This window comes from Syngnathus acus, chromosome 10 (assembly GCF_901709675.1).
Source record: "Syngnathus acus chromosome 10, fSynAcu1.2, whole genome shotgun sequence".
Classification (NCBI taxonomy): domain Eukaryota; kingdom Metazoa; phylum Chordata; class Actinopteri; order Syngnathiformes; family Syngnathidae; genus Syngnathus; species Syngnathus acus.
The window spans coordinates 1,844,369-1,869,871 of NC_051095.1; the positions used below are offsets into that span (position 1 = coordinate 1,844,369).

General features: G+C 48.7%; 4 protein-coding genes across 5 annotated transcripts; 1 reads left to right on the forward strand and 3 right to left on the reverse strand.

Annotated features, from left to right (window-relative positions):
- Positions 1 to 539: 539 nt before the first annotated feature.
- fam113 (family with sequence similarity 113) lies at positions 540 to 2,268 on the reverse strand. Its single transcript, XM_037262998.1, has 8 exons — positions 2,133 to 2,268; positions 1,945 to 2,024; positions 1,626 to 1,858; positions 1,387 to 1,537; positions 1,050 to 1,290; positions 917 to 970; positions 702 to 839; positions 540 to 628 (listed from the first exon to the last, which is right to left on the reverse strand). The coding sequence occupies exons 1-8, from the start codon at positions 2,203 to 2,205 to the stop codon at positions 540 to 542; spliced, it is 1,059 nt and encodes a 352-aa protein (XP_037118893.1). The 5' UTR covers positions 2,206 to 2,268.
- A 381-nt stretch (positions 2,269 to 2,649) lies between these two features.
- Positions 2,650 to 9,795, reverse strand: LOC119128262 (protein fantom-like). The gene is made up of 30 exons (XM_037260522.1): positions 9,513 to 9,795; positions 9,386 to 9,442; positions 9,200 to 9,317; positions 8,924 to 9,129; positions 8,358 to 8,463; positions 8,152 to 8,286; positions 7,939 to 8,044; positions 7,843 to 7,866; positions 7,620 to 7,766; positions 7,480 to 7,553; positions 7,212 to 7,414; positions 7,063 to 7,148; positions 6,929 to 6,979; positions 6,683 to 6,856; positions 6,500 to 6,617; positions 6,269 to 6,432; positions 5,871 to 6,198; positions 5,653 to 5,813; positions 5,354 to 5,586; positions 5,160 to 5,275; positions 4,518 to 4,684; positions 4,403 to 4,459; positions 4,221 to 4,327; positions 4,109 to 4,163; positions 3,945 to 4,026; positions 3,792 to 3,871; positions 3,532 to 3,721; positions 3,368 to 3,452; positions 3,153 to 3,280; positions 2,650 to 3,085 (listed from the first exon to the last, which is right to left on the reverse strand). The coding sequence occupies exons 1-30, from the start codon at positions 9,598 to 9,600 to the stop codon at positions 2,895 to 2,897; spliced, it is 3,837 nt and encodes a 1,278-aa protein (XP_037116417.1). The 5' UTR covers positions 9,601 to 9,795; the 3' UTR covers positions 2,650 to 2,894.
- A 900-nt stretch (positions 9,796 to 10,695) lies between these two features.
- On the reverse strand, positions 10,696 to 13,324 carry LOC119128156 (E3 ubiquitin-protein ligase TRIM39-like). 2 transcript variants are annotated; one of them, XM_037260358.1, is made up of 7 exons: positions 13,245 to 13,324; positions 12,166 to 12,498; positions 11,824 to 12,054; positions 11,612 to 11,747; positions 11,515 to 11,541; positions 11,301 to 11,446; positions 10,696 to 11,232 (listed from the first exon to the last, which is right to left on the reverse strand). In XM_037260358.1, the coding sequence occupies exons 2-7, from the start codon at positions 12,493 to 12,495 to the stop codon at positions 10,810 to 10,812; spliced, it is 1,293 nt and encodes a 430-aa protein (XP_037116253.1). In that variant the 5' UTR covers positions 12,496 to 12,498; positions 13,245 to 13,324; the 3' UTR covers positions 10,696 to 10,809. The 2 variants fall into 2 exon arrangements, with proteins under 2 accessions (XP_037116253.1, XP_037116252.1); XM_037260357.1 differs by lacking the exon at positions 13,245 to 13,324 and adding an exon at positions 12,946 to 13,041.
- Positions 13,325 to 13,333: 9 nt separating this feature from the next.
- Positions 13,334 to 25,220, forward strand: LOC119128263 (protein O-GlcNAcase-like). The gene is given in 18 exon segments (XM_037260523.1): positions 13,334 to 13,429; positions 14,986 to 15,037; positions 16,728 to 16,825; positions 16,905 to 17,035; positions 17,103 to 17,274; positions 17,344 to 17,442; positions 17,536 to 17,805; positions 17,872 to 17,958; positions 18,039 to 18,169; positions 18,171 to 18,482; positions 18,589 to 18,763; positions 19,056 to 19,112; positions 19,187 to 19,272; positions 19,357 to 19,467; positions 23,235 to 23,326; positions 23,396 to 23,579; positions 24,435 to 24,594; positions 24,670 to 25,220. Coding segments are annotated over 18 exon segments (2,394 nt in total). The 5' UTR covers positions 13,334 to 13,389; the 3' UTR covers positions 24,807 to 25,220.
- The last annotated feature ends 283 nt before the right edge of the window (positions 25,221 to 25,503 follow it).

Genomic DNA, 25,503 nt, shown 5'->3' on the forward strand with positions numbered 1-25,503 from the left:
TGTAATAGGACTACACTTAAGGCTAGATTTCATCTTTAATGCCAGAAACGTGTTTTAAAATCAAGTCTGTACTTTATCAGAGTAATTAATGTTCAAAATGCAATAGTTTATTTTTTAAAAGGTCCCCTTAGAACATTGTTCCAATATTTATCGTTTTTCTGCTTTGCAAGGTAATTTGGGATGGAAGTGAGCAGGATGCACCCTTCCATCTTTCACCTTTAACAGTCTGCTTTCTCAATAGTCAGTATGTAGATAAGATTAAATAAGATCACTTTACTATATTTAGCAAGCAGTGTCCAAAACTTTACCCTGATCAGGAAGAATTCCCCCAGACATAATAAGCACAAAAATAAAAAGGCTTACTTTGCCGGAAAGGTACCTTTAATATGAAACGCGCATTTAAAAGGTATTCAACAATAGAAAACTGGCTCCTAAAATTTGAAAGAGGTGGAGCATGTGTTGAGAACTGAGCACACATTCCTGTATGTGCAGAAACATTTTTAACATGTATACGAATAAAGTCCAGACCTTGTTGAAGTCTAGTAGTACTGATGAGGCCTGTGATGGGTGTAAGGCATGTACTGGTACCTGGCGCGCCTGGTCCTCATCACCAACGGCTCGTCGTAATCTGCAACAAGTAGAACACGGGTTGTTGAGTGGACGACGCACCTGCACGTCCGTCATGGTGAGACATTACGCACATGCCGGGGGCCAGCCATGATGAGAGTAAGGTGCGTAGTCAACGGCATAATGGGGGGCGTACGCCGCAGGGTCCGCGTAAAAGTTGGTAAAGTCACCGAAGGGAGGACGAGGCGACCAGTTGATTCTCGGCGGCCTCGCTGCGGAACGGAACCACAGCAAATGTGCGTTTTAGAAAGCGCGTAAACAACTGATTTGGCGTCGATGAGTGTCTTACCGACACGCCGCTCACTTTCCAAGCCTGGCAGTAGATGGGCAACGGAAATGTCCGCTAAAAGAACAAAGTGGATTGAGTCAGCATGAATACGACCAGCCGTTTCTTTTTTTTTTTGGAGATACTCCGTCGTCACCGAGAGAGTTGAGCGGCAGGTCCACGCCCCAGGCGTCTGCGGCGTGTAGCACCAGCAGGGTGCTTATTCGGCGGTGGGCCAGGGCGTTCCAGTGGACGCCGTCGGCGGCGCGATGCCGGAGAGAGTGGCGGAAGTGGAAGTGGAGGTCCAGCACGTCCAACTTCCAGTCTTGAGCCAGGAGTCCGCTGTAGAAATTGGCTTCGATCACATCGTGGCGTAGATGAGCCGCCTTGTGCGAGATCTGTTTCGGAGCAGAGCGACAAGAAACTGCCCTCTCTCATTTACAAAGAAAATCGGATTTGATCCCCTGTAAGCAGTTTTACTGCTCTGAATGTACCTCAGGAACCAGGAACCCCCCTTTGATGCGCTCTCCAAGGGGCATGGTGAGGTTCCAGATGACCAAGCTTTCTTCTGGCAGGACGCAAAGCAGTTCTTCAAAAAACTTTAGGAGGTTGTCCTTGTACCCGGCCTCCCATTTTGAATTGTACCTACAACGAGGTTCGGTTAAAGCAAGTAGCACGACTGAGATGTATGAAGAAGAAGCCAAAATAAAAGCACCATAACTTTATGACTTACCTTGAAATGTCCCAAACGCAGGAGTTGACAATGACCAAATCTGGTTTCAACCCATGGCGTAAGTCCTCCATGATGCTCTTCATGTAGTCGGAGTAGACACATGTGACAAAGTAAAAACGGACCAGGTGGTGGGGGGACTGGTACTGCCGGACCTCCCTGTATCCCGTCCCATTGTGCATGACGTTGAGGCAACCTCCTTCCATCAGGCGGTCCTGTTCAAAGCTCATCTCACCCTGCAGACAGTTGAGAGAGGAATCGGAGCCAAGACACGTTAATTGTACACACGCGAAACCGGAATCTCTCCATCGTGATCACTTGCCTTTCTTTTAAGTTGTGCCAGGTGGAGGTATTCATCTTTCTGTAAAAGCAAGACAAGGTCTTTGTAGACAGACCGCTGAACTGGAGATAGAGGGAGATGAACATTAATTAGGGTCACAAATGGACATTACGGTAGATTGAAATTATAGGCTGAAGGTCGCCCGGTTTTGGGGCTTTTTCATGACTTACTGGAGTCTCCCAACACCACAATGAACTTGTTATGGAAAAGCTGGCTGACCTGCTGGTGGCGCACGAACTTCATTTCCTCCTTCTTGAGAGTTATAAAACAACACACACACCGTTTTCTCTTTCAATAAAATGTCTTTTGATATTTTTGTATATTCAAGTTCATCATTACAGGCAGAGCTAAAAAGAAAAATGCTAAACAGACCGTGAGCATCGATGCTATCGTTACATACCATAATGGAAACGGTGGAGGGGAAAAAAAGCTAACGTGAGCGTCTGTTAGCTTCGTAGTTTCTTCTGTCCCGTTTTAGGTTATCCGACAAGAGACGAGAGTTTTGTGTCGTAACACCCTAAAATTGAAGATGACTTCAGTGGAAAAACACACAATCCTAACTATGCGACTTTTTTGTTGTTTTTTAAATTGGTCAACGACCACAAGTGCGGTTGTGATTGGAAATTGGGCTGCGGGGCCTTCAGGGGTCGTTGGAAATCACACAATGTCATGTCATCGCCATTGTTTAGTTTGCTCCTTTTTTATCATATTCACTATAACAAGTTATAACCACAGGCACAGAATGCATAGAAGAATGAAAGTCATTGAAAACAAGTCAGTTTTTTATTCTCCTTTGCTCTGGAAACTCTAACGATTGGGATTAAAGCGTCAACATTAACAGTGAAGTGACCATAGCTCAGTCTCATGTACACTAACCACCAAGGATAAAAATGGCACACACAGGGTTTAAAAATAATCTGAAATGTTGTTTTTTAGAAGTCACTGTCATCTTCTTCTATCACTTTAATGTTATTTTTCTCCTTCTGCTCTTCTTCAAGCTCGCTGACTTCCTCAGTATCTTCTGGCTGGTGAAACTCTTCATAAATACCGCTCAGGGCTTTGGCGGCCTCCAGTGACACTTTTAAGAATCCAATCACCTCCTGCTCTTCATCCACGCGCACAACTGGAGCAAACACGCCAATGTCAAACATCATCACAGCAGCGAGATAAAATGCCCAAGAAGCGCCTACTGTCAATTTGCCGTTCGATGACGTCACTCCCCGTCAGCAGCAGCTCCTGCAGATCCAAAAAAGCGTAACCGACATCCACGCATTCCTCCTCCTCGTCCATCGGCTCGCTGACGACTGTGAACTTTAACCTGGGCAAACGCACGCATTGGATTGGAATTTGGGTGACGGAATCGTGAAGAAAATTGGCAGTTTTCAAACAACGTGTGATACGTTACCGCCGCTTCTTTGGGTCGTTGCCCTCCAACATGGTGTACAGAGACCGTCTGAGTGGAGCAGACATGGAACCGTCCACGTAGATGACTTGCAGAGCAACAGAGCGACGTGACAATCAGCAAACTATGACGCAACACATAGACTCCGCCCCCTTCCCTGCTCACACCTCGAGTGAAGTTATAGTGAATCTCCTCCCCCGCCCTGGGCTTGCGGAGGGACACGGGCGTCTCGGTGGTCTCCATGGGGACGCCCAGCAGCCGGTATTCCACGTAGACGCGCTGCACCGAATCGTCCAGCGCCACATGCGAAGAGGGTTCAAAGGTCAAGGACAGGATCTCCACTCTCAGTTTGTTACCCTGAACGGAGGGAAACGGATTTTACGCCGAGATGCTTTTAAAATGTCTTTTCGAATGAAATGTATTTTACCCGTCTTTTCTTTGGTTTGGATGGCACGATCAGAAGGTCGCTGGTTGAGGTATGCGAAGATTCTGACAGTTCTTCAGCGGCTCCACAGTAAAAGCACAATAAAAATCGTGATTTCCACGATTGCGTTGATGAAAGTCGTCAGAGTGATCTTACCACTCTCGCTCCTCTCCTCATTTTTCTCTTCCTCCAGCTCCTCCACTTCATCCACTGACACCACATCCACAGAGGGAATATTCTGAAAATCCGAACACAGTGCAGACATTTCTTTTTTTTTAGCCGCCGTAGTTACAGTCGAGTCAATTCTTGCCGGTTCCTACCAGAGTACCAGAGCTTTTTCTTAGCGGCGACTCTCTGGAAGATGTTTCTGGACATCTGCAGGGTTCCGTGTTATGTTCAATTGTCCATATACTTGCGCTTGGCGTAACTTACATTGTCGGCGGTGAATCGGGAGACGCGGTCAGCGCAATGTCGCGTAGGACGGGTGACCTCTCGTCCGGTCGCTTGGTTCCGACTGGTTTTACGTCCTCGGGCGCGGGCTGTCGACAGAAAGCATTTGTGATGTGAGCGCTAGCCGGCTAGCGTAGCCAGGCGTCGCGTTTCGGAAACCTCACACAAGCTTTTGTCCTCCTCTGTCTTGTTTTGGGCTCTGCTGGCCCAAATTGCTGCGTCTAAAATTACGGAATAGCCATTTGGTCAAGTTAGTCGAAAGAAATGTGATATCCGTACCTTGACTCTGGGCTTGGCTATGGGCCGCTGTGACCCTTGCGCTTCTTCCCGCCACCGCTCGCTGCCTCCGATGGCATCCCCCGGGGGTTGAAAGGGATATTTCCATTTCATTAGAACCCGGACCGTACCCCGCGGACCGCCGGCGGGATCACGTAGCACATAGTCGCCTAGAGATGAAAAAAAACTTTTATCATAGGCCCCGACCGATATGGACGTTTGGAGCCTGATGCCGATTCCCATATTTATCGGAATAGCACCAATTTATTAAAAACATATTTCATTCTTTTTTTTTTGCCCTTTCATGTTTACAGAACGTGAGACCATTTTAGAAAATCTTTTGGAATTTACAATAGATAAAAAAATTCTGCCATCTTTGTCTTCTGAATGTGTTAAAAAGAACAACTGAATCCATTTGCCTCGTAAAAATAAAACAAAAGTCGATTATTAAAATGGAAAAATTGGACATGACTAAAAAAAACGTAGCGTGCAGAATTGATTTGTCTTGGCTCATCAGTGCGGCAACGATACAAGTCGTTCTTCACAGAGAATAAAGACTGGATGCATGTTTGTCTTAAGCTAGCCGGCGCTTACAAAGGACAACATTGCAGCTAATTGTCGGCTTTTATCGCTAAAGACGCACACCTGTGATCTCCTTGCCCGTCGCCAGCGCTCTCAGCGGGATGGGTGTTTTCGCCAAGTAGGCCGGTGGAATCTGCTCATCGCTATCATCAAACACATACACCCAAAGACTGTTCGACCTGCGGCCACAAAAGAACAAACGTAGACTTTTGACGCGCCGCCTAAAAGCCATCTGTAACGTCGTTCTGGCCGCATACCGCAGGTAGCGCAGCACATCTGTTGTGACTGCTAGCGGGTAGCTAGCGCTGTCGCGGAATACCGGGTCTGCGGTGGCCGCGATCGTTTTGGACACGTGAGGCGGCAGGTCGTATAGCCTGTAGGTCAGGTATGCGTCTGGAACTAGTCCGGGCCATCGCCCGCTGAGACCCTCGCAACGGTCCAGCAGCAGCAGCAGCTCGTTAGGGATCCCGCCGCCGTAGTCGTACAAGTCCTGCCAACGGGTCACAAATTAGACTTTTTTTAAAATTTCTATTCAAAGGTTAACATTCTGATTTACTGCGTGGCCGTCTTCTCGCCAGCCCAAGGTGGTGTGAGTTGGTATCGTCTGCGTCGCTGTGATCCCGGCACCGTCTTTCAGCGACACGTCCTCCGTGGGCTCCGCGGGCGGGAACAAACGGGCCCAGAAATCCACAACACCGACGATTTCCCCCTCAGAGCCTTAAGACAAGAACAGATTAGCGAAAATGTTCACTTCTTGTTATTTTTGTTGTGTACCTGTGATGTTGACACGGCCATTGTCGCGCTCCCCTCTCCTCTGCATGGCCCCCAGGAGGGACAAGTGTCCACTCCCGTGCGTGACAAAGCGGACACCTCCTATGGCCTGGTGGAGCTCCACTCGGACCCTGGCGCCCTGGCTCCGCAGCTTTAGCAGATCTCGGGGCGTCAAAGCGTACTGGGAGGTGAAGCCGTAAGTGGGCTGGCCGCCCGCTACCAACGGCGTGGAGTGAACTTCAAAGTCCAAAAGGCCGTAGGTGCAGAAGGTCACCGTGTCCGCTTGAAGGTCGCCCATGTGCCGAAGACCTTCTGGAGTGAAGGTGGCCGCCTCAAGTAGAAAGACGGCAGATGAGAAACACAGCGCAGCCGTTCATGTTTTCAATTTCATCTTTTACTACCTTAAGGTGGAGTTCCAATAAGGACTCTCCGAGCCTCAAAGGAGCACAGGGAATGTCCTCCTGGACGGTCTGGACTACTTCCTGGTCTCCGGCGGGCAACGTGTACTGCAGCGGCACGGTCCCTTTTTGACTCTTGGCAGCGTACGCAAGGGCTTTCAACTGGCCTTCAGACCGCAAAAAGCCAGAATGAATTTTGCTTTTCCATGAAACGAAGGTTTGAAGATGACACACCTTGTAATGTCTTGATCTGAAGAGCTCGTTTGGATAAAACTTTGTCTTTCTCTGCCATGGCCGTCCTCAGCTGGCTCCTCTCCATCTCCAGCATTTCCTTGACCGTGTGAAGCTCCTCCTTCGGGTAGAAAGGCGTTTGCTTAAAAGGGGGCGGGGCCCAACGTTGTGAGCACGTGAAGGCACCTGAAGGTCTTTACTGATGCGGTGCTCCAGCAGAAGGAGGCTCCTGGCTTTCTGCAACTCCAGCACGGTGTCGGCGTGCGACGCTTGGACGTCGGGCGGCTGGGGTTCCTCCTTCCCGTTGTCGGGCCGCAGGAAACGTAAACCCTCCCTGCTCTCCTGTTGCATCCTGAAGGCCTGAAACATGTGAGGAGATAAGAATGATTCTGGAAAATTTCGGGGGAACCACACTTGGTTTGCTTCCCCCACCTTGATTTGTAAAAGCGTTTCGCTGAGGTCCTCAACGCTCATGTCGAACTCCTGGACGACGAGATAGAGAAGGCATCATCTCAAAGACTTCGAACGTGTCGCGCCGTGCGTCATTCGTTTCTCCGTTTAGGAACCTTGGTGACCGAGTCCAGTCTGCTCCGCAGGCGGGATATCTCCTCCTTGTACTGAAGAATCTCCTCCTCCAGATGTTTTACTTTGGCTAAAACCCAAGACGCTCTGCAGTAAGAGGTGGGCTTCCATTTGCTATCAGCGCTCATCTTACCGTCACGTTGGCTCTCCAGGATCTCCTTCTCTTGATTGAGCTTCCCCACCTCTGACTGCAATCTGCCTTTCTCCTCCTTCTCAGTTTGCAGCGTTGCCACCAGGATCTGGATGTCCATCCTGCCGACGTGCTCCTCCGGTTCTTCGGTCTGCGCGTTTACCTCCATGCGTGTGTCCACGTGGCTGTCGTAGGTCGATAAAGTTCTGGGTGAAGGGAAAGAAACGCGATGAAGCGTCGTCATTACGCTGAAGATCTTTTGTGGTCCCACCTCTCCAGTAGGGAGTCGTAGTTTTCTTTTATCCGATCCTTCTCTCCTTCTAGGTCTGCAAGATGCTCTTGAAGCTGGAAGGGAAAAATTGGCGCTATTGAACGGCTCCTCCAATGAAGATCTTCACGCTGGCTCCAGACCTTGTCCAGGTTCTGAAGAGACAGGCTGGCGGTCGTCAGCTCAGCCTCCAGTCTCAGCGCTCTGTGACGCTCCTGCTTCAGCTCCTCACTCAGTTCTTCCACTTTCTCCAGAAGAAGAGTCTGACTTTCACGGAGGGACTTCTGACTCTGCAAAAAAAAAAAAAAAAAAGCTCAAACGATAAATGCAATTCGGCAGCGAGATATTGTAAGCGTGTGCGTTGACCTCCTCCAGTTGCTTCTCATAGGCCTGCGAAGAAAGAAGAAGATGCGTGTTGCTATGGCAACGGATGTTGTGGCCGACAGAGTGACGGGCAGGCACCTGTTGCAGATCAGCGATCTTCTCCTGCGTGACCCTCAGGGTGGCGCTCTTCTCAGAAAGCTCCTTTTGCAGACAGATGACGTCAACGTTCTCTCTGATGTTGATCCTGAGCAGAAAAGTACCAAAAAGTTCTTTTTTTCTCACTCCTCGTAGTTTTCCCGCAATTCAACATTTTCAACCAACAATTGAGTGCGACGTTGATGATGCCATCACCTGTGCTTTTCCGCCTGTTGCCTCTTCATTTCCCTCACGGTTCCCTCCATCTCTTTCTCTTTAACTCGGAGCGTGTCGCGAAGGGTCCGGGCGGTCACCTCGAGCTCCATCATCTTCATCTGCTCGCTCACACTGCTGAGAAGAGGGAGGAGGGGGTATGGGATGGGTATATGGGGCTGCAAAATCTTATTGCATTCCCCACTCACAATTTGTCCATGTCTCCTCTGGTGTCTTCCATCGGCGGACAATATCGGGGCGGGGCTGTGCGATCCGCCCTTCCGACTCCGCCATCCACATCTGTACATTTTGTAGCTTTGAGGAGGAGAAAAAGTGAGAAAGCTCAGTGTCCTTGGACTTGGTGGAAGGACGTCTATAGAGCAACGATGGTCAACCGGTGGTGCGTGGCCCTCTAGTGATCCGTAGCGGTATTGCAGGTGGTCCGCGAAATAGGAAATGGAACATTATTGTAAAATAATAATATTGATTTATAATCATATTGATTTATTATTTAGACTTGATTAATTTATTTATTTTTTGAATATTTTTCTTCTTTCTTTCTTTTTTTCCCAGCTAATTTTGTGATTCATTTACCCATCCAAATGATGTTAAATGTAGACATAGAGACGCAAATAAATAGTCTGTCTATCCTCTTTCAGTGCAAAATATAATGATATTCCGTCAAAGCAGTGGTCCCCGAGTTGCTTCTTGGTTATAACGGCCGGTGGTCCCTATAGGGAAAAAAAGCCCTGCCGTAGAGAGGACAGCAGCTTACCTTTGCTGAACCTGTAAGGCGTGCGACCCCGCAAGTCCAGAATGTGCTGCTTGGCCAAACTGAGTTTATTTTGCAATATCACTTTCTGGCTCTCCAGCGTGTCCACGCGACTTTCCAACCCCTGCAGCGTGTCCTCCATGTCCTTCTCCCTGGCGCCGCCGGAGCCCGGCCCCGCCTGACGGAGACGCATCAGTCTGGTGGACATCCTTTGAGGAGCAAAACCAACAACTCGGTCATTTTAAGATTTTTGTTTTCAATACTTTTTTGGGCGACCACCTGCGCATCTTCTGCTCCTGCGCTCGTGTGTGCTTTCTCAGCACAACGTTTTCTTCTTGCATGTTAAGGCAAAGATCCTCCAGTTGCTCTCTGGGGAGACGAAATAGCCGCTGCGGATCTGGAAGGACGAGAGACGGCAACATTCAATAAAAGCTTCTGAAAAAAATATATATATTGTGGCCTCACCTTTTGTAATCATGATGTGATGCTTCTTCCATGGCTTCACTGAATCACATACGGCATCTGTTCAGACGAGACACGTTCATAAATGCGGTAATGGCAACCTCGTAACTTTAGACGAGTGGAAACAAACCTGGCATTGAGGCCATGAGGCCCCCCCTCAACAGACCAACGTCCCGTACTGGGAGATCCCCCGCAGTCTCGTCCACCATGGGCGACATCACACCAGCTTTCCTCAAACACAACCCGGGATGAGGTTTGGAATGAAAACACGTTCACGACTGTGCTGACGTTACAAAAAGAAGCAAACGCAAAAGTGGCTATATCGGAACTCACCAAGCTTGCTGAACAATTCCGAGACGTCTGCGTTTTAATCCATCTTCATCCTGCTCTCATTGGCTCAAAGCAAACTTGGTGATCACCTCAAGGCTCCATCTGCTTCTGGAGGGGGGGGGGGGGGGGTAATCCTGCCTGTGCACTAATCAGATTACATGGCGTGCTCCCGGATCAGTTTGGCGTCAGCGAGACGAAATATTTTAGAGTGGCGCGCTGTTCTGGGGTCTGTGTTCATGGTGACACTTTTTGCAAATGGGTTTGATTGGACGGGACCACAAAAGACGGACGGGCATTCCAATTTTAATATAAACTGGCAATAAACACCAAAGTCAATGACAATAAATTAAATTAAGATGAAATAAAAAGTCAACGCTATGGGAGTAATCATGACTTCAAATGAATTATTACATAATTCCACAACGTCACTCTTGTTTTTTTGTTTTTTTTTGTGCAGTTAGGGAGCATAAGGATGGGAAAAGAATGGCAGTAGCGGTGTCAAAATAAATCAGGTAAACGATAATCAAATTCATCGACAGCTACTTTGAATAATACCGTACTTTTCGGACTATAAGGCGCACCTAAAAACCTAAAATTTTCTCAAAAGCCGGCAGTGCGCCTTATAGTCCGGTGCGCCTTATATATGGACCAAATTCCTAAATTGAAACTGGCCCGAAGCATTGTGTCATGAATTCAATCATAAGTGGCCTGCTGAAGACTATGAATCATGAATCAAAAAGACTATGGATCATTATTTTGTGATTCTAAAGTAATTTGTTGCATCTGAAGTTGAAATAAAAAAGATAAAATGGAAAATGATTTGATTTGGTTTAAAAATCTGACATGATGCATTAATGGTGCGCCTTATAGTCCGGTGCGCCTTATATAAGGACAAAGTTTTAAAATGGGCCATTCATTGAAGGTGCGCCTTATAGTCCGGTGCGCCTTATAGTCCGGAAAATACGGTAACTCTGATAAACTGATTTCAGCCTCACAACAGTATTTATTTTCTAATTCCTCCACGAAAGAGTTTGTGTATCATCAACATAAAATTTTGTTTTTAGATATTATAGATGAATAAATAAAGTGTGTTGACATTATATGGTGACGTTGTCTAAACTGGCGCTTCCTTCAACAGGCCGGATGACGAGCGGCGAGCCGTTCCTTCCGTTGTCACTCACATCTGGGTTGAAAAGCGGAAACACGGCCTCTGCGAAGCTAATGTGCGTAAAGGAATAGATGTGCGACTTGGCCTCGGCGTCGTGGAAGGACACCGTCCCGTCGGTCACGTCCAAAAACACCCCGACGACCTTTGGCCTCTGGGGCAGATACAAAAGGTGTGCTTGTGCCGCGCAGGCCCGATACTCGGTGGCCCGTCTCAAACACACAGCCCAGAATCCGTCTTGCGGGCTGAGTGTCACCAAGCCCTTCCGCTTGACGGACGCCCGGGCCACGCCCAGATCCCACGACGTCTTGTCCCCCACCTCCACCTCCCAATAGTGCCTCCCGGTGGTGAAACCCTGCGTGAACAGACAGATTGCCTCCTGGACTTCTTGCGTCCCGCTTTTTGCGTTCCGTCTCGAGTTACCTCGGTGGCCAGCACGCACGGAGCAGTGTCAAAGCGTTCAGGCAGGTCCGGCAGGTCCCGCTCAACGTCTCCATCCTGAACCCGTCTCCCGTCTTCGGACAGAACCAGCCACGGGTTGGCTGTCCTGGGGTCCAGATAAACATCAACTACAAAGCAGCACCTTAACTGTCATTAACATCCCTCGGAGATAAGTTGGGTCATGACATCTGCTCACCTGCATACTGCAACATCATGTCATGCTCTGGATGAAAAACAAATATAGTTGAAGGACGAAAGACGAGTTCCCCTGAAAAACGTGAACATTTCCTGACCTTGAATGGAAAGTGTTTTTAAAAAATAGCACAGTTGTTGATCAACGTGGTCCAAAGCTCTCCTCACAATCCCCGCACACGTGTCTGAGTGGACCACGTCGTCATGACGAGACTTAGAAGACAACGTTGAAGATCCCTGGGACACACACAAATTGAGGCATAGAAAAAAAAAATTAAAGAGCAAACCAATTCCGACCGGGATCGCCGCCGACCTGCAGAAGGAGGTGGTCGTCGGTGTGCGGGAGCTGCCTCATCTCGCTCCTTCTCCTCTCCAGCTCGCTGATCTCCAGCTCCAGCTGTGCCATGAGCCTCTGGGCCGAGCGCTCCATTGCAACCTGCCGCCTCTCAATGGTCTCCAGCAGCTCAGACCAGCTTCTCTCCAGGGCCCGGGTCAGAGAAGAAAAGATCTCTGCACTCCGCTCTAGTTCCAACTTGGCCTTTTCCTGGAGACATAAATGAAAGTTGAAGTTGTCCACTATTCAAAAATCAAACCAGGAGAACTTCAGATAGTTAAGCCATGCCAATGCTAATGTTTACACGTAATAGAAACTCACTTTGGTGAGCTCCACGCAGTTTTTGATCTCCTCCACCTTCTGACGTCTGTCTCGGATCATCTCCTGGACCCCTGAGTCCACCGGCTTCCTTCTGGCTCGGACGCGCTCGGACATTTCCCTGGCGAAAGAGTTCTCGCATAGCTCCGGCCGGGTAGCGAAAAGCGTGTCACATTTGGGACAGCTGGAGGCGGCGCCGTGCTCCCAGCGGGATGTGATGCAGTTGAAGCAGAAGCTGTGACCGCAGGGAATGGATACGGGCTCGGAGAAAACATCCTGACAGATGCCGCACTGGAGCAGCGCCTCTGACAAGATAGTGCTGGGAGAGGCCATGACCTTGACAAATGTCAACATACAACAGCAAATCAAATCCGTGCACCTGAAAAATAACACTCACAATAAAAATAAATAAATAAATAAATAAAATGCACCAATAATAACAACTATTGTTATTAATAATAATAAAATGCACAAAAAGATACAGGGACAAAAAAAAAAAAAGATGTGCTCACATTTATGAGGGGTGCTCGGGTGTCACGTGAGAACGAGAAACGCAATCTAGTTACCGAAAGCTCAACCTATATGCATTCACCGAGTTACAAAACGCAACTTCCTTGTCACTGACTAACATTCAAAGTTGTTCAAAGTCCAGCATGCTGGCACGGATGACATTTGTTGCGAACGTTTGCTCTGCTGTGCCTGCTTGTGTTGGTATTGTCAGGCGCGTATTTTGACTCGCCTCTAGCTTGGACATTTGGAAATAAACTTTTGGATTGGTCCTACCTTGACGTTTAAAAGGAAATTGTCCCCGTTGGGCAATCCAAGCAAATATTTGCAGCACCTTGGAAAGTCGTGCACTTCTCCACTTTACAGTCAAGCCACGCCCCCCGAAGGCCAGACTTTGTCGACTCAAGGGGAGGAGTAAAGTAATGACGTCAGAATTCCTTTTCGTTGACAATTTCTATTATAACGGGTGGTCATTTTACAGTGTGTGCGTTGAGATGCAAAAAGAATCACGCGTGGAAACGCGCAGCAAGCAAGGCGACTACGGGCATAGGAATGAACGAGCTTTTGTTGAGCACCTGAACGCGTCACCGAGATTCAGTGGCGAGCGCGACGACAGTGAGGAAAGGAGCATGAAGGAGGAGGAAGAAGAAGAAGCGTGAAGCGTTAATTCGGCGCAAAGACGGCTTCCCTGCTGGCCTCGGACGCGGGAAGGGAGGCAGGATGGAGGAGAAGCAGCGCTTTCTTTGCGGCGTGGTGGAAGGTGAGCGCCATGGTCTTCAGCATCCCTCACATCATATGCTTGACTTCTCTCTTCCCCTTCTCCATCCGTTTGACCTACATTTTGTGCGTCGCTCCCTTGACTCCGCATGCAGCCCTGCACCAAGACATGGCATGATCGTCCCACCTGACCTGTAATAGTATGTGGAAGGTCTCAGACATGAAAAGGCGCTGGTAGCCATGGATAAAATACAAAGAGGGATAGTGATGATGCAAATGCATTGAAGTGCGAGTAACGAAGATGTTGTACATTCCAAGACAATTAGTGTTGGCCATTTAGTTACGCGCGCAAAAAAAAAAAAAAAGGTCTCAGTAGGATGGAGGTGCACAAATGCATCACAAACTGATCACTAGGTTTCTGCACGTAGCGAATAGTAGCAATACTCTCCTTTGTGGCGTGTCTCGTACTGTCAGTAATTAGGTCTGCACATGCATGCACATTACACACAGCTCACAGATTCCCCCCTCCCCTCCATGGAACTTCCGGAGGAAAGGTAATATAGGCAGCGCAGTATTGTGTGGTCAACACTGCGCGTTCACACTCCTACTGTACGTATTCCGACATCACAAAGGGAGGAGAGAAACACTGGAGATGCTCCCGTTTCTAAAAATAGCAGACGTGATGAAGAGCGTAGCCAGAGATGAATAATGGCTTTGGTAAACATGGGACGAGAGGATGGATGAGAACCTTGAAACATTTACAGGGGTGTCAAACTCATTTTTTACGCGGGCCGCATTGTAGTCATAGCTTCTTTCGGAGGCCCATTATAACTGTCAACCCAAATAAATGTATGAGCACCTCATATTATATACAGTAAAAGCTACAAAACAAACAACTCTTTTTTCCAATCAGACGAGTAAAAACTGGTCGAATATTTAAAAAAAAAAAAAAAGATCATAAAAGTGAAGACAATTTGCAATTCTAGCAATGACACGAATTTGATGCACTATTTGTCTTCGCGGGCCGTATCTGGCCCCCGGGCCTTGAGTTTGACACCTGTGATTTAGATGGAATTTAGATGGTGTGAAATGATGACGTTTCATTAACTGCAAAAATGAGACTTGAGATACTGTCAAGGGATCAAAACAAACAGAAATGACAACTTGATGTACGTATGTATACTTGCAGGCATAATGGGTATTGTATGAGGCCAATTACTACCCATGTTTTGAGGTATCGGGTACTCGTGGACGCTGCCGATACAAGCCACCGACACTTAAAGCAAAACGTCACGTCGGCAGTAGTTGGCGCTAGGGCAGTATCATTGATTTATATTTAATGCGCCTGAAGAAGTTACATATTTATCTAATGGAAAAAAAATACTTGGGGGGCGGTGCTAATTCTTTGCAATGACCCTATATAATAAACAACGAATGGAAGTCTGTTCACATTTTTTGTCAGTGTTAAATCCTATATCAAAAGTACTGGAGGTATCGGTCCTTGGTATCGGTACTCAGAAGAGTGAATACGAGTGGTATACTGATATGGTGGTATCCAGAATGAATACTGTGTGGAAATAAATGTTTCATCTTCTACAGGTTTCTACGGAAGGCCATGGTCTATGGACCAGAGAAGATTTCTCTTTCAGTGGTAAGTGGAACGCCACGCTGTACGCATAATCACGTCTCTCGCTACATTTTCCATTTCTTCTACTTAAAGCCGTGAATATGTGTTTGCCGGCCGTCGCTTGGAAAGTCTCCCGTCACCGTGTTGGCGTAACGGCGGCCGGGCGTGGAGTGTGGGCTGTGCGGTTATTTATAGATCCAATTCTTTAGGCTCAAACGGAGGAGCTACGTACTCAGGGTTGCGTAAGTTTGCCTCAGCGGGGACCGAGCGGGGATGGTGCTTGGCTGCGCAATCAGAGCATCTGTTCAGGAAGTGAGATCCACCTACAACAGAAACAGTTTGCGTGAATGTTTTCCATGCTATTCATTATTCAGGAGGTCATTTGCAGTAAATTAGCCCATGATCAATACAGTCCTGCCAACACCTGACAGATGTTAGCAAGACGGTTGCAATACTGCAGGCAGTACAGATTATGTGTCAACATTCAGTGGTGGTGCTAGGTGGGGGCCATGGCCACCCGCGGCCACCCTACATCTAGGGGGAAGTTTTAATACCTGTGACCACAATTCGTTTTTATGTAAAGAGTATACCATTTTTTCCATGTATAATGCGCCCCCATGTATAATACGCACCCTAAAAATGGCATGTCGATGCTGGAAAAAAGCCTGTACCCATGTATAATACGCACCCAAATGTTGACTCCTACTTAAGTCCGTAAACGTAAAATTATTTCAGAAAAAAGATCATCTTTGGGAACAACCGGATGTTATTCTGCCGGTCAGTATCACTGCGCATGCGCTGGCAAACTCGATAGCGAAGAACTGTTTTGGATTTGTGTAGTGTACATTGTGACAGCAAACGAGCAGGTGATCGAGCAAGCGTCTGATACGAGAGCATTGTGTTCGTATGGAGCGTGTTTGAAGTGAACAGCAGAGAAGAAAGCGCATCTGTAATGGCGGCCTCCGTATGATATCCGGATTAAAAAATATATATATATATATATATATTTGTACCCATGTATAATGCGCACCCCAGATTTTAGGACAATAAATTAGTTAAATTTTGCGCATTATACATGGAAAAAAACGGTATGTTCAATTCTGAACATAGACTCCAAAAAGAATCTGTTTATAGTAAAGAACATTGGATTGGACAATCAACATTGTTGTTTTCACAATTTGAGGGACATTTTTAGATATAATCTGAATGAATGCGCCATCAATTGCAGTATGCAAAACTGCCATCAGTGACTGTAACTGGCTAGCAACTCGATACTGAGATAAAAGTAATATACAAGCTAGCACACACAACAAATGCAAATAAAATGTCCTTATGGAGCAAATAAAGCTCAGCAAAATGGGGCTTTTTTTTGGGTCGAGCAAGGTGCTGGCCCATAGTGATGGTAAAATGAAGCTTCCTGAACCAGTTGTATTATTTTTTTTTACTCCTCTAGATGGCGCACCCAATTCAACATTGGGCTGAAAGTACATTGACTTCTCAATACCTCATTGTCTAAAACAACCGTGCCATTTAGAGGATTCAAAAAATATAGCAACTAGTCCATGAAGCAGATTTGAAGCTTCATTTTACCTTCACAATTGCTGGGTATATTTTATTCCACGAATCCTAGACGACGGGTGGCATGACTTCCCAATGTGCGTGAGTCCCTAATGGTAAAAAACAACAACAACATCCTTCGCTTTCTCTGTGCTAGGATGCAGAATTGGGGTTTGAACACTTACCTGTATGGTCCAAAAGATGACCTGAAGCACAGACTGTTGTGGAGGGAAGTCTATTCACCTGAGGAGGAAGGTACAAAAGAAAGAGCTCCCGTTGCGCTAAGTATCCCGTCTCGCTTCTTCTTCTTCATGTTGAAAAGCTGTCCTCGCAGGACAATTGCTCACCCTGATCACGGAGGCCCACTCCAGAGGCCTGAGATTCATTTACGCCCTGTCCCCGGGTCAGGACATCGTCTTCTCGTCCCCGTGTGACCTGACCCTCCTGAAACGCAAACTGAAACAAGTAAGTCAGGCTTCAATCTTGACGATGCTTCACGCGCTTTGACTCCGCCCACTTGCGTTCTGTCCAGGTGTCCGACCTGGGTTGCCAGGCCTTTGCCATCCTCTTTGACGACATCGATCACTCGTTGTGTCAGGCCGACAGCGAGGCCTTCTCTTCGTTCGCGCACGCCCAAGTCAGCGTCACCAACGAGCTCTATCGGTTCTTGGGGGAGCCGCCTGTCTTCCTGTTCTGCCCCACCGGTACGCATCCTGACGTAAACTCTTTGCGAGCTTCGCTGGCCGGGAATGAACTTCCTCTCGCTCTTTCAGAATACTGCGGTTCTCTGTGTTCCCCCAGCGTGCAGAAGTCTCCTTACCTGCAAACAGTTGGGGAGGATTTGCTTCCCGACATTACAGTCATATGGACAGGTGAGGCACTTTTTGAAGGTATCTCAATCAGGACCAGGTGACCCCTCAGAGTCCCGACCCAAGCTCCCCAAACTTGCCCTCTGTGGCTCACAGGTAATAAGGTCATCTCAAAGAAACTATCCGTGGACCGTCTGGCCGAGGTGGAGTCGGTGCTTCAGCGGCCGCCGCTCATCTGGGACAACCTTCACGCCAACGACTACGACTCCCGCCGGCTCTTCTTGGGTCCTTTCAAGGGCCGCGAGCCTTGGCTTAGGGGCCACCTGAGGGGACTCCTCCTCAATCCCAACTGCGAGTTTGAGGCCAACTACATCCCGCTGCACACGCTGGCAAACTGGTACAGGACTGGAAGCCAGGAGAGAAAAGGTGACACAAGGCAACAACCGGCCAGCGAGGAACCTGTAGACTAACGCTGACGTTTTTATTCTTCAGATGAGGAGACAGACTATTGTCCTGACAGAGCTTTGTCTGCAGCATTGCATGACTGGATGGAAGAACTCAACCAGCCTCTCCAAGCAGGTCAATATTCTACAGCGCGTACGATTCAAATAACGGAACGTCATTTTTAGGAAGGTTTCGCCAATGTATGATGTTCTCAGGTCGGCAGAGCGCACGATCAGATCAGCGCTGCTCTAGATCCAGAACCCCGGACAGATCCCACTGCACGTCCACCTTTCGAGGGAGCGCCGTGGTGGCTAAACTCCCTGTCTTCCCTCTCAACTCAAGCTCCCCCCCCCCCCTCACCCACCAAGGCCAAAGGGGAAAGCGAGGTACGAGAAGGCGGGAAAAGGCAGCCCGCTCAAGGCAGCCACCAGGTTCCGGCGTCCAGGCCCGCAGCTCCTTCAGGACCTAAGGCCCGGGGCCGAGGCCTCTGTGGTGGGAAGGGCCTGCTGAGCGAGGCCCAGGTGCGGCTGCTGGTGGGCCTCCATTATCTGCCTCACGAGCACGGCCCGTCGGCCCAGAAACTTATCCAAGATCTGACTTGGCTCAAAAGCAACTGCCACGTGGTCAGCGCCAACAGCAAGAAGAGCTCACCTCACAAGGTCCGAAAACCTTCGACAGTTGGCGTGTCTCTATGTAGAAAAGCTCATAGTTTGGACGTCTTCTGTTCTTATCCTGTCTGTGATGGTGGCGCGTGGCGCCCACAAGGTTGACGAATGGCGCCAACGGGCCTCCGGGTTCCTGTCTCTGTGTGAGGACATCGCCCAGCTGCACTGTAGCGTGGTGGGCGGGGCTAACCGGGCTGTGCTCTATGACCTTTACCCTTACGTCTGGGACCTGAGGAACATGGCACTTGTGGCCAAGGCCTTCGTATGCTGGCTGGGTGAGGAACGAACATCGTAAATATACACTGGTGCCTTGAGATAGAAATACAGTAAACTGGGGTTCAGTGTGATGACAATAATTCTCATTATACCGTATTGGCACGAAGATAAGATGAGGTTTTTCTCATTGAAATAAAACTGAAAAGGGGGGGGGATGGTGCGTCTTACATTCGGGGTCTAGACAAAGGCTTTTTTCAAACTTGAGTCTTGAAAAAGAAGGGGGCGTCTTATAATCGGGGTCGTCTTATATTCGGGCCAATATGGTAATAGCTGCTCTCATACGCCCCTTAGATGGTCGTATTCTGAATGATAGCGCCACCTTGGCTTCCTGGAGGAATTGCTTCCAACGTGAGTAATCGTCTCGTTCAATTATTACGATCATCGGCATTGTCGGAGCAAAACGTACCATTGATTTGAGACAGTGTGCGGGAAGACGGCAGGAACGGAGCTGCTGGGGGAGGAGTCGGAGCCGTGGGCGTTCAAAGGGGGCGTATCCGGTGAAGTGCAGGTCGGGCGTCCGTTTCCTCTCATGATGACTCGCTTGGCTCGGGTCGCTCAGCTCACGTGTTGTGCATGTCGTGCGTGAGCGCAGATGCTTCTCCCCGGAGGCGGCGGCAGCAGCAGCGAACTCTTCACTCACCCGCCTCCTCTCTTCCCAACCTCGCGTCTCTACAACATCAGGCCCTACCACAGTAAGGACAAGGTAAGGAACTTCTTTTTTTGTTCCCTTAATGCTTATGACAATAGTGATATCAAATTAAGGCAAAACATTTGACTATTTGGCAATATTATCTATTTCCTTCACTGTACAACAAAGTGATGAATTGACAAAAATTTGCCAATTTCATGGGGAATGGATTTATTTTGATCTTATTTTGTAACATGTTAATGTGTAAACTAAATACCTAAATTATTAATAATAATAATATATATAATACCGTATTGGCCCGAATATAAGACGACCCTGATTATAAGACGACCCCCTCTATTTCAAGACTCAAGTTTGAAAAAAGCCTTGTCTTATATTCGGGCCAATATGGTAATAGATATAAAAATATAAATATAATAAATAATAAAAATAAATAAAAATATATAATAAATACACAACTATAATGAATATAATGATAAATATAATACAAATATTAAATAATAATAACCCTCGCCCGGACGCGGGTCACCGGGGCCCCCCTCTGGAGCCAGGCCTGGAGGCGGGGCTCGAAGGCGAGCGTCTGGTGGCCGGGCCTTCGCCCATGGGGCCCGGCCGGGCTCAGCCCGAAAAGGAAACGTGGGTCCCCCTTCCCATGGGCTCACCACCTGTGGGAGGGGCCAAAGGGGTCGGGTGCATTGCAAGCTGGGCGGCGGCCAAAGGCAGGGACCTTGGCGGTCTGATCCCCGGCTGCAGAAGCTGGCTCTTGGGACATGGAATGTCACCTCTCTGGCTGGAAAGGAGCCCGAGCTGGTGTGCGAGGCAGAAAAGTTCCGACTAGATATAGTCGGACTTGCCTCCACGCACAGTTTGGGTTCCGGTACAAGCCCTCTCGAGAGGGGCTGGACTCTCTTCCACTCTGGAGTTGCCCACGGTGAGAGGCGTCGAGCAGGTGTGGGTATACTTATTGCCCCCCGGCTGGGCGCCTGCACATTGGGGTTCACCCCGGCGAACGAGAGGGTAGCCTCCCTCCGCCTTCGGGTGGGGGGACGGGTCCTGACTGTTGTTTGTGTCTATGCACCAAACGGCAGCTCAGCGTACCCACCCTTCTTGGAGTCCCTGGAGGAAGTGCTGGAGAGCGCTCCTTCTGGGGACTCCGTCGTTCTACTGGGTGACTTCAATGCTCACGTGGGCAATGACAGTGAGACCTGGAAGGGCGTGATTGGGAGGAACGGCCCCCCCGATCTGAACCCGAGCGGTGTTCTATTGTTGGACTTCTGTGCTCGACACGGATTTTCAATAATGAACACCATGTTCAAACATAAGGGTGTCCATGTGTGCACTTGGCACCAGGACACCCTAGGCCGCAGTTCGATGATCGACTTTGTAGTCGTGTCATCGGATTTGCGGCCGCATGTTTTGGACACTCGGGCGAAGAGAGGGGCGGAGCTGTCAACTGATCACCACCTGGTGGTGGGTTGGCTCCGATGGTGGGGGAAGATGCCGGTCCGACCTGGCAGACCCAAACGTTCTGTGAGGGTCTGCTGGGAACGTCTGGCGGAATCCCCTGTCAGGAAGAGCTTCAACTCCCACCTCCGGCAGAGCTTTTCCCACGTCCCGGGGGAGGCGGGGGACATTGAGTCCGAGTGGACCTTGTTCCGCGCCTCCATTGTTGAGGCGGCCGACCGGAGCTGTGGCCGTAAGGTCATTGGTGCCTGTCGTGGCGGCAATCCCCGAACCCGCTGGTGGACACCGGCGGTAAGGGATGCCGTCAAGCTGAAGAAGGAGTCCTATCGGGCCGTTTTGGCCTGCGGGACTCCGGAGGCAGCTGACAGGTACCGGATGGCCAAGCGGAACGCGGCTTCGGCGGTTGCTGAGGCAAAAACCCGGGCGTGGGAGGAGTTCGGCGAGGCCATGGAGAATGACTTCCGGACGGCTTCGAGGAAATTCTGGTCCACCATCCGGCGTCTCAGGAGGGGGAAGCAGTGCAACGTCAACACTGTTTACAGTGGAGATGGCGTGCTGCTGACCTCGACTCGGGACGTCGTGTGTCGGTGGGGAGAATACTTCGAAGACCTCCTCAATTCCACCGACACGCCTTCCATTGTGGAAGCAGGGCCTGGGGACTCTGAGGCGGACTCTCCAATCTCTGGGGTTGAAGTCACTGAGGTAGTTAAAAAACTCCTCGGTGGCAAGGCCCCGGGGGTGGATGAGATCCGCCCGGATTTCTTAAGGGCTCTGGATGTTGTGGGGCTGTCATGGCTGACACGTCTCTACAGCATCGCGTGGACATCGGGGACAGTGCCTCTGGATTGGCAGACTGGGGTGGTGGTTCCCCTCTTTAAGAAGGGGGACCGGAGGGTGTGTTCCAATTACAGGGGAATTACACTCCTCAGCCTCCCTGGTAAGGTCTATTCAGGGGTGCTGGAGAGGAGGGTCCGTCGGGAGGTCGAACCTCGGATTCAGGAGGAACAGTGTGGCTTTCGTCCTGGCCGTGGAACAGTGGACCAGCTCTTCACCCTCAACAGGATCCTCGAGGGTGCATGGGAGTTCGCCCAACCAGTCCACATGTGTTTTGTGGACTTGGAGAAGGCGTTCGACCGTGTCCCTCGGGAGGTTCTGTGGGGGGTGCTTCGGGAGTACGGGGTACCGAGCCAACTGATAAGGGCGGTTCGGTCCCTGTATCACCGATGCCAGAGTGTGGTCCGCATTTCCGGCAGTAAGTCGGATTCGTTCCCAGTGAGGGTTGGACTCCGCCAAGGCTGCCCTTTGTCACCGATTCTGTTCATAATTTTTATGGACAGAATTTCTAGGCGCAGCCGAGGCGTTGAGGGTGTCCGGTTTGGGGACCTCAGCATCGCGTCTCTGCTTTTTGCAGACGACGTTGTGCTGTTGGCTTCTTCAGGCCGTGATCTCCAGCTCTCACTGGAGCGGTTCGCAGCCGAGTGTGAAGCGGTCGGGATGAGGGTCAGCACCTCCAAATCCGAGTCCATGGTCCTCGATCGGAAAAGGGTGGAATGCCCTCTCCGGATCGGGGATGAGATCCTGCCCCAAGTGGAGGAGTTTAAGTATCTTGGGGTCTTGTTCACGAGTGAGGGGAGGATGGAGCGCGAGATCGACAGGCGGATCGGTGCAGCGTCGGCAGTAATGCGGACTCTGTACCGGTCCGTCGTGATAAAGAGAGAGCTGAGCCAAAAGGCAAAGCTCTCAATTTACCGGTCGATTTACGCTCCTACCCTCACCTATGGTCACGAGCTATGGGTCGTGACCGAAAGAACGAGATCCCGGATACAAGCGGCCGAAATGAGTTTTCTCCGCAGGATGTCCGGACTCTCTCTTAGAGATAGGGTGAGAAGTTCGGTCATCCGGGAGAGACTCGGAGTAGAGTCGCTACTCCTCCACGTTGAGAGGAGCCAGATGAGGTGGCTCGGGCATCTCATCAGGATGCCTCCTGGACGCCTCCCTGGGGAGGTGTTCCGGGCATGTCCCACCGGTAGGAGACCCCGGGGACGACCCAGGACGCGCTGGAGAGACTATGTCTCTCGGCTGGCCTGGGAACGCCTTGGGATCCCCCGGGATGAGCTAGATGACGTGGCTGGGGAGAGGGAAGTCTGGGAGTCCCTCCTGAAGCTGCTGCCCCCGCGACCCGACCCCGGATAAGCGGAAGAAGATGGATGGATGGATGGATGGATTAAATAATAATAATCTGATCTTTGCCAGTTATGAAAGAGCTATTAAAATGGCCGGTGGATTAATCGACACGAATTTTCACATCCAGGTATTAGTTAGATTGTTTACAAACAGCACGGTTTGTTCTTTAACAGGTGGAGTTGTACCGTATGGTCCGGCAGCTTCACATAAGGTCTCAGTGCGGCCAAGATTTCAGCGCGTCTCATCCGGATGTCGTAGGGGACAGGTGCGTGTCAAAAGTTCCGAATCTCATCAGACGCAGAACCTTCATAGAGCCGCCATTTTGCTTGCTCAGGTGTCTCGGACCGTGCCTGGCCTTGTGCCCCGAGTACAGCTTCATCTTGGAGGACGAGCTGGGCGTGTGCGGGTGTATTATGGGCATCGTGGACGTGCGTTCTTTTGCCAAGAGGTGTCAGGCTAGCTGGTTGCCCGCCATGAGGGAGAAGTACCTTGCCAATGGGGGGAACGCCAACACACAGGTGCGTACGCTCGTGGACGTCCAAGAGGTTGGATACAGAGTGGTAGCAAAAAATAGAACATATGTAGGTGAGAGAGAGAGAGAGAGAGACATGGGCGGAACACTGAGCCAAACCATAGCAGTCAGTCTCTGACGTCAACAGAGAACTTGGCTTTATCTTCGCTGCCCACGCTGTGCGTCAAAGCACACACTTATTATGCTTAATGTCCTCCAAATTACGCATGTGTTTTTAAACGAATCTTTTGACCTGTAGACTCAAATTCAATCCAGCGTCAATAAAACAACAGCGCTAGCCATACTAAGCTAGAATTAGCATCGTAAAGAAACCAATATTAGCCACAGTCGCATTGATACATGAATAGCGTAACTTATTCGTAATGGAGAATGTATGAAGTTCAAGGTTTCTTTATTAATATAAGATATTAATATCTTAATATAGGTACATTTGGTTAGACATGTACTATGAATTAAAAATCAAAACAAGATGTACTTTCCTGTTGAATGTTGCTAATATGCTAATACCACCACCTCATATATATATATATATATATATATATATATATATATATATATATATATATATATATATTTTTTTTTTTTTTTTTTTTTCATATTCAGACAAATGCTTGAGAAATCATTGGACGGCGCTCCACGGTCCAGATGACCCAAAGCATACCGGAAAAACTAAAAGAGTTTGTTAGGGCAAGAAAGTGGAGCAACACATGTAGACAGACAGTATGACAACAGTCACAGACATAGTATTTATTCTCAATGAAAAATGGTCTCTGAAAAAACAATTCTAATTGAACCAAGTAAAGTATTTCCCGGTTGTGTTTGTATTTTTTTCCCCTCACAGGACTTAATCAAGCTGATGGAGGAGGACCAGGGAGAGTATCCAGACTCGCTCCTCTATCACTTCCCCTCCCAGCTGCGTCTGGACACCCTGCCCGAGCTGGTGGACGTCAGCGTCAGCCGCACGCTGCTCGTCGCCCTCCTGGTGGCCCTCAAGGCCAACGGTGAGGACGAACGGACGCACGGCTGTACCAATTTTGCCGAACCCTCCCCTCACTAACTCGGGTGGATTTGTGCAGGCTCTCAAGGTGTGTTCTGCGAGGTTCAGCCAACAGACAGCCAGAGGTTGGAGTTCTTGACGAAACTGGGCTTCCTGGAGATCCTCCGAGGGGAAGCCAGGAGCAGAGAGGGGGTGGTGATGGCCAGGTTGCTTTGAGGACATCCTCAATGGCAGGCACACGCCGAACAAAATCACCTTCAAACACACTCACACGCACAGCGACTTGTAACATTTGCACCAATGCAGACACACCGAGGCACCGCACAACAGATACATTTGAAAAGGTGAAATTTACAAAAATCGAATATTGCAGAATGTTTTCATCTTTCGACGAGGCAGAGCGTAAAGGTGGTCCGAGAGTGTTTGGATTGAAAATTGCTTTAATTACACCAATTCCTGCAACCAAAATAGGTTATCTGCAACTCCCGGAGAAGATAAAACGCGCTTAGTTTAGATGGGTGTTTTCATGCATGAAACGTTTGTGGCTATTAATGAAAAGAAAAAAAGAGCTTTATGTAGTAATGTAGTTTTAGGAGAAAACACACTACAAACGCATATATATAGTATATATATACGTATATATATATATATATATATATATATATACACGTTATATATATATATATATACTTGTGTGTGTGTGTGTGTATGTATATATATATATATATATATATATACTTGTGTATATATATATATATATATACCATATATATAAATATATATATACACATATATATATATATACACGCAAGTATATAGTATATAGAGAGAGATACACACTATATATATATATATATATATATATATATTATATATACACACAAGTGTATATATATACAAGTGTATATATATA

Bases quoted from the DNA above. Each gene is read 5' to 3' on its own strand.
- LOC119128156 (XM_037260358.1), bottom strand. From the start codon at position 12,495: ATGGCCTCTCCCAGCACTATCTTGTCAGAGGCGCTGCTCCAGTGCGGC. The intron at 12,055-12,165 runs GTGAGTTTCTAT...TTATGTCTCCAG, and splicing joins ACTGCGTGGAGCTCACCAAA to GAAAAGGCCAAGTTGGAACT. The intron at 11,233-11,300 runs GTAACTCGAGAC...CTGTTCACGCAG, and splicing joins CGTGCGTGCTGGCCACCGAG to GGTTTCACCACCGGGAGGCA.
- fam113 (XM_037262998.1), bottom strand. From the start codon at position 2,205: ATGAAGTTCGTGCGCCACCAGCAGGTCAGCCAGCTTTTCCATAACAAG. The intron at 1,859-1,944 runs GCAAGTGATCAC...AACTGTCTGCAG, and splicing joins TGGCACAACTTAAAAGAAAG to GGTGAGATGAGCTTTGAACA. The intron at 1,538-1,625 runs GTAAGTCATAAA...ACCTCGTTGTAG, and splicing joins TGCGTTTGGGACATTTCAAG to GTACAATTCAAAATGGGAGG.
- LOC119128262 (XM_037260522.1), bottom strand. From the start codon at position 9,600: ATGTCGCCCATGGTGGACGAGACTGCGGGGGATCTCCCAGTACGGGAC. The intron at 6,857-6,928 runs GTGGGGGAAGCA...CACATGTTTCAG, and splicing joins AAACGCTTTTACAAATCAAG to GCCTTCAGGATGCAACAGGA. The intron at 5,587-5,652 runs GTAAATCAGAAT...ACCCGTTGGCAG, and splicing joins GGCGAGAAGACGGCCACGCA to GACTTGTACGACTACGGCGG.